Source organism: Pundamilia nyererei, unplaced genomic scaffold (assembly GCF_000239375.1).
Source record: "Pundamilia nyererei isolate P.nyererei 1_Seehausen unplaced genomic scaffold, PunNye1.0 scaffold00571, whole genome shotgun sequence".
NCBI classification, from domain to species: Eukaryota; Metazoa; Chordata; class Actinopteri; order Cichliformes; family Cichlidae; genus Pundamilia; species Pundamilia nyererei.
The window spans coordinates 149306-154670 of record NW_005187972.1 but is presented as its reverse complement, the minus strand read 5'-3'; the positions used below and the strand labels follow the sequence as shown (position 1 = coordinate 154670).

Sequence of the window (5365 nt, the reverse complement as noted above, 5' to 3'; positions counted from 1 at the left end):
GTTCTTCTACAGCTGAGCTGTTACTGACTCTCCACTTTGACCAGCAGCTCACAAACCAGCTTCTTTCAGCACTTACTGCTGTGCTCTGGGGAATCAGTCCAGAAGTGTTTGTTACATAGTAGCAACAGATATTATTTTTCACTTAGTAGCAGCTCATTGCAGCTTAAATGGGGATCAAGATGGCGCCGGTGTCCATGGCTGCTCGTCTGTGGCTTATAGTTTTGTTTGTTTTTATATTGTTCCTGTCACGTGACACTCAGGAAATCTGCTCTCTACTGGTGTGATCGCCAGTCGCTGCTAAATCTCTGAAGTTCTGATCAAAACACAGTTCTGTTTGCTAACGGAGGTCAGAATTTCTGGTGCCCGCTGCTGTCACATATCCCGACTGGCCGTGCTGTCATGCTACCTCCCCAGCGAAGGCATTGGGGTAGGCGCAGTGGCTGGCTGGTTAAACTCAAGCTTTCCTAATAATACACAGATTATTTTGTGGAGTTTTTGTGCACCGACGTTTCCTGGACCCTGTGGATTCCTGCCTCATCCCCGTGGCCGGCCAGGATGACGCACCGCTCCTCCGTGACCCCTGTCCTCCTCGGCTCAGTGTGCACCAGACGAACCTTGATAAACTGAGGCTGCTGTGTGGGGCTCCCTGTGCTGCTGGGGCTCATACCTCTGCCCCAGCTCCTGTCAGGATTGGGCTGGTAAACGACAGATCGCTGGTGAACAAATCTTATTCTGAAGGAGTCATTCACCTCCTGGAAACTGGACTTCATGTGTGTCACTGAGACTTGGCTTAACACTGGTGAGTCCAGTACTTTTACCAGCAGGTTGTTCCTATTTTAACTCACCAAGGACATCAGGGAGAGGAGGAGGTACGGCTGTTTTTAAAAGGATTTTAAATGTAAACAGTGTGTTTTACAGCCCTCGTCTTCCAGCTTTGAGCTCACGTGTTTTGAAGTCAGTCGCTCTAACTCTGCACTTTGCTGTTATTTATCGTCCCCTTAAATACAATAAGAACTTCATAAATGACTTTTCAGGATTCCTAGCTGGGCCTATGCCCAACTACGATCATCTTCTTATTGTGGGAGATTTTAATTTTCATCTTATTTTACATTAAGATTTTAATGTACATGTCTGCTGTCCTGACAAACCTCTGGTGAAGGAGTTTTTAAGCCTTGTTGACTCTTTTAATCTGGTCCAGTCTGTACCTGGTCCCACACACGAACACAGACACACACTAGACCTGGTCCTGTCACACAGTCTGCCTGTGTCTAACGTGGAAGTGTCTGACGCTGCCTTCTGGCTGTATTATTTGATGCTGTGTTTTCACACACTGCAGTTCAAACCAGCGCTGCTGTTCGCCGCTGTCAGATTTGATTTCAATCTTCTTGCCAAACTATCCTGGACTCTGTGGCGCCACTGAAAACCAGGCAGCCCAAGGCTAAAACCGAGCCTTGGTGTAGTGACACGATGCAGGCTGTGAGTGTCGTAGAGCTGAACGCAGATGGACGAGGGGCAAACTTCAGGTGTCTCTTCTAACCTTAAAGGACTGCTGGCGTCTCTATCAGGATACAAAATGCTGCTGCACAACTTTTAACTGGAACTCCCAGTTCAAGTCCCATCCTGGCTGTCTGTATATGTTAGAGTTCCTCTTAAAATTCTGTTTGTTTTTAAATTGCCCCACCCTGACCACCCCCAGGTTTCTCAGGTCAGCTGATTAGCTGCTCCTGGAGGTACCCAGGTCCAAGAGGAACAAATTTCCCACATGTGGGACTAATAAAGGTTATCTTATCTTCAGCTCAGAGGGGACAGGGCCTTCTCCATTGCTGCTCCTAATCTCTGGAACAATCAGCACATTAGACACGTCCACTTTTAAAACACATCTTCTCATTTTACTGCTTTAATTTGATCTAATGTGCTGGTTTTGTTGTTTCCGTTTAATTTTACCTCTTTTTGATTTCTTCTTTCTTTTTGGGCACGGTGGTTAGCACTGTTGCCTCACAGCAAGAAGGTCCCGAGTTCAACTCCACCATCAGCTCTTTCTGTGTTTGTGTGGGTTCTCCCCGTGTCCTCCGGCTTCCTCCCACAGCCCACAGACATGCAGTTTGTGGAGATTCATTGAAAAATCTAAATTGCCCATAGTTGTGAATCTGTGAGTGAATGTGAGTGCGAATGGCTGCCTGTCTTTGTCTGTTAGCCCTGCGACAGACTGGGTGGGCCCCGCCTCTCGCCCTATGACAGCTGGGATAGGCTCCAGCAGCCCGCGACCCTGAAAGGGCGAAGTGGAAGCGAATGGATGGATGTTTTCTGTTTGTCATGTCAGAACTTTGCTTGCAGCTGGGAGTTGTCTGACAGCGCTTCATGAATAAATTGATTACTTACAGTGTGACTGGCTTTAACTAATATCTGCTGGAATCTCTGCAGACCATCAGTAGCAGCCTGAAGTTATCCTTGAATTAGTTTAAGTCTCCTTCATGTCTCTAAAGAAGTGCTGACACATTACAACATACTGCAGCACTAATTCATGCACAACTTTCACAGATTAAATAAAAGCTTGTTATAATTCAAAGTTACTGCCTGCATGTTTGACATAGGAAAGCAGCTGTTTGTGCAGCCTCACACATCAACACATCAGTTCAGCTCCAAGTCAGAGAAACACTGAGAACAGCTGGTTACACAGCAGAGGACAGGATGGAGCATCAACCTCACTCATGTCTGTCTGTAAACCTCATGTTCTCCTCTCAGCTCTGCTGCCAGAGGTGGTGGAGGTGCTACAGGGGAAGGAGTTTGTCGAGTTGCCCTTTAAGACCACAACTGGCCTTCCTCAGGACGTCATAGTGGAGTGGAGAGACTCCAACTACATGGAGGTCCACGTGTTTGAGAGTGGAAAAGATAAGCCAGATGAACAGGACCAGAGTTACAGAGGTCGCACAGAGATGAAGAAAGATCCACTGAGAACTGGAGACCTGAGTCTGACCCTGAAACCCCTCCACCTCACTGACAGTGGAGTCTACACCTGCACCGTCTACAACAAGGATGGACACAAGCTGCAGAAATCAGTGACTCTCATTGTCAGTGGTGAGTGTAACAGCTGTTTGTCCACAGTGGGAATCCTCCATGAATAAGATCCAACCAGACAGATTCTTGGGTGCTGTTCTTTATTTTAATTGTTTTTAAGATAACCAAATGTCTGGATATGACGGTCTTTGTATCATCATCTTTTTGCTACCACACATAGTTGTAACCCCCATTACTGGTTTCATTCTCAAATGCTGTTTTTCAGAATATGTCCAGAGAGCTTGTATTGCTTTGTTTTCAGTTTGACAGTAATAGGTCCAGCAAAGCTTTGGCAGGAGAACATGCAAAGACATGATTGGTTAGCATTTGTAGCATAGAAACCATCACAGATAGTGCTGAATTTCTCTGTGTTTTTTTCTCAGCAGTGCACACAGTGGGAATATTTAGTCTCATCATCATGGAACAGTAACAGTGAGCTTTTTTATCTGTCTGTGTTCTTCTGTTCTCTCTCAGTTCCTCCGCCAGAGGTGGTGAATGCGACAGATGCAGACGAGTCTGTCCTGCTGCCCTTTACAACCACGGCCGACCTTCCTCAGCACGTCACAGTGGAGTGGACACTCACTGAACCCACAGAGAGGAAGGTCCACGTGTATAAGAGTGAAAACAATCAGTCACACAACCAAGACCAGGATTACAGAGGTCGCACAGAGATGAAGGAAGATCCACTGGGAACTAGAGACCTCAGTCTGACCCTGAAAAAGCCCCTCCCCACTGACAGTGGAATCTACACCTGCACCGTCTACAACAAGGATGGACTCATGCTGCTACAGAAAGCAGTGACTCTCAGAGTCAGAGGTGAGTGTTACGTGTGAGCTGGTTGTCCACAGTGGGAATCCCTGCATGTGTAAACCTGTGAGTGTGTCCAGCTGTTTGTGCAGCCTCACACATCAACACACAACACTGAGAACAGCAGCTGCTGGTTACACAGCAGAGGACAGGATGGACCATTAACCTCACTCATGTCTGTCTGTCTCTTTACAGAGAGTGTGCCAGACATTGTGCAGGTGGCAAAAGACGCGGTGCGCATCGAGCTGCCCTTGAAAACCACAGCTGACCTTCCTCAGGACGTCACAGTGGAGTGGACAGACTCCAATAACAAGAAGGTCCACGTGTATGAGAGTGGAAAGAATCAGCCAGATAAACAAGACCAGAGTTACAGAGGTCGCACAGAGATGAATGAAGATCCACTGAGAACCAAAGACCTCAGTCTGACCCTGAAAGACCGCCACCTCATTGACACTGGAGTCTACACCTGCACCGTCAAGAAGAAGGATGGAGACAAGCTGCTGCAGAAATCAGTGACTCTCCATGTCTATGGTGAGTGAAACAGCTGTTTGTGTGAATCCAGCATGAATCAGTGAAATCAAAGAGCAGCTGATGGATCTGTGATAACCTGATACGATAAAATAATGTTTCTTATGAGACACAAAAGTGCTGGAAATGAATTTAATAACTGACAGTGTAATGAGGTATTTTGTGTTTTCTATCTAACATAAGCTGGGTATGTTCTTCACTGAGCTCTCTATCATCATCATCATCACTCTGAGCTGTTAATAAGAAGCTGCTGACACTCACTGATCAGTACAGATGAATATATTTGCTGGCACAGCTACTCCTCAGGGCTCTGCTGATTGGTCGACTTCTTTAATGAGACTTTTTGGTAAATAAGGAACAGAGTGCTTCATCTTCTATATATATTTGATCATAAACTAACATTGTTTAAAATAATAATTAAGACTTTGTTCTGGTAAATCAAAGCTGACAGCTAGTGCAGCAGAATCAGAAAGACTTTATTTATCCCCTACAACTAGAGCTGGGCGATAGAACGAAATGTGTTGCGAAATAACTTTTTCTCGATAGAAAAATTAAACTATTGCGATAGACCTCATCTCTCTTGTCCCCTTTAAAAAAAAAAAAGAACAGCCAATCCAAATTAGGTAACGCAGAGCCGAACCAATCACAGCCGCAGCGTCGCGTCATGTGACTTGTTACGTACAGCACAAGTGCCAAGCTGCACGTGTGTTTGTTTGGGAAGCAGCCAGCCGCCGTACCACCCGGGTAATGGAGGAAATGAGTGTGCCGACTAGAGAAACATCAACCGAGCGTGACCGAAGAGAAAACAGATGATGGTTCCAACGCCGGAGATATTGTTGAACGGAAGAGCCATAGAAGCTCCGTAGTGCAGCTCTGTCTCTGACTGGAAGCGCTAATTCGTCATTCGGCTTTTGTCAGACTAAAGTAACTGTTAAAACTGTTTGAAAAGCTCAGCTATACAACAAGGAGAGATTGA

General features: G+C 46.0%; 1 protein-coding gene across 1 annotated transcript in view; it reads left to right on the top strand.

Moving 5' to 3' along the window:
- Positions 1-3076: 3076 nt before the first annotated feature.
- LOC102202191 (uncharacterized) overlaps positions 3077-5365 on the top strand; it is a 9291-nt gene continuing 7002 nt past the window's right edge. Inside the window, exons 1-2 of the mRNA XM_005754477.2 lie at positions 3077-3870; positions 4057-4392. Of these exons, the coding sequence (XP_005754534.1) occupies positions 3726-3870; positions 4057-4392 (481 nt within the window). The 5' untranslated portion in view covers positions 3077-3725. The remainder of the gene's footprint in view (positions 3871-4056; positions 4393-5365) is intronic.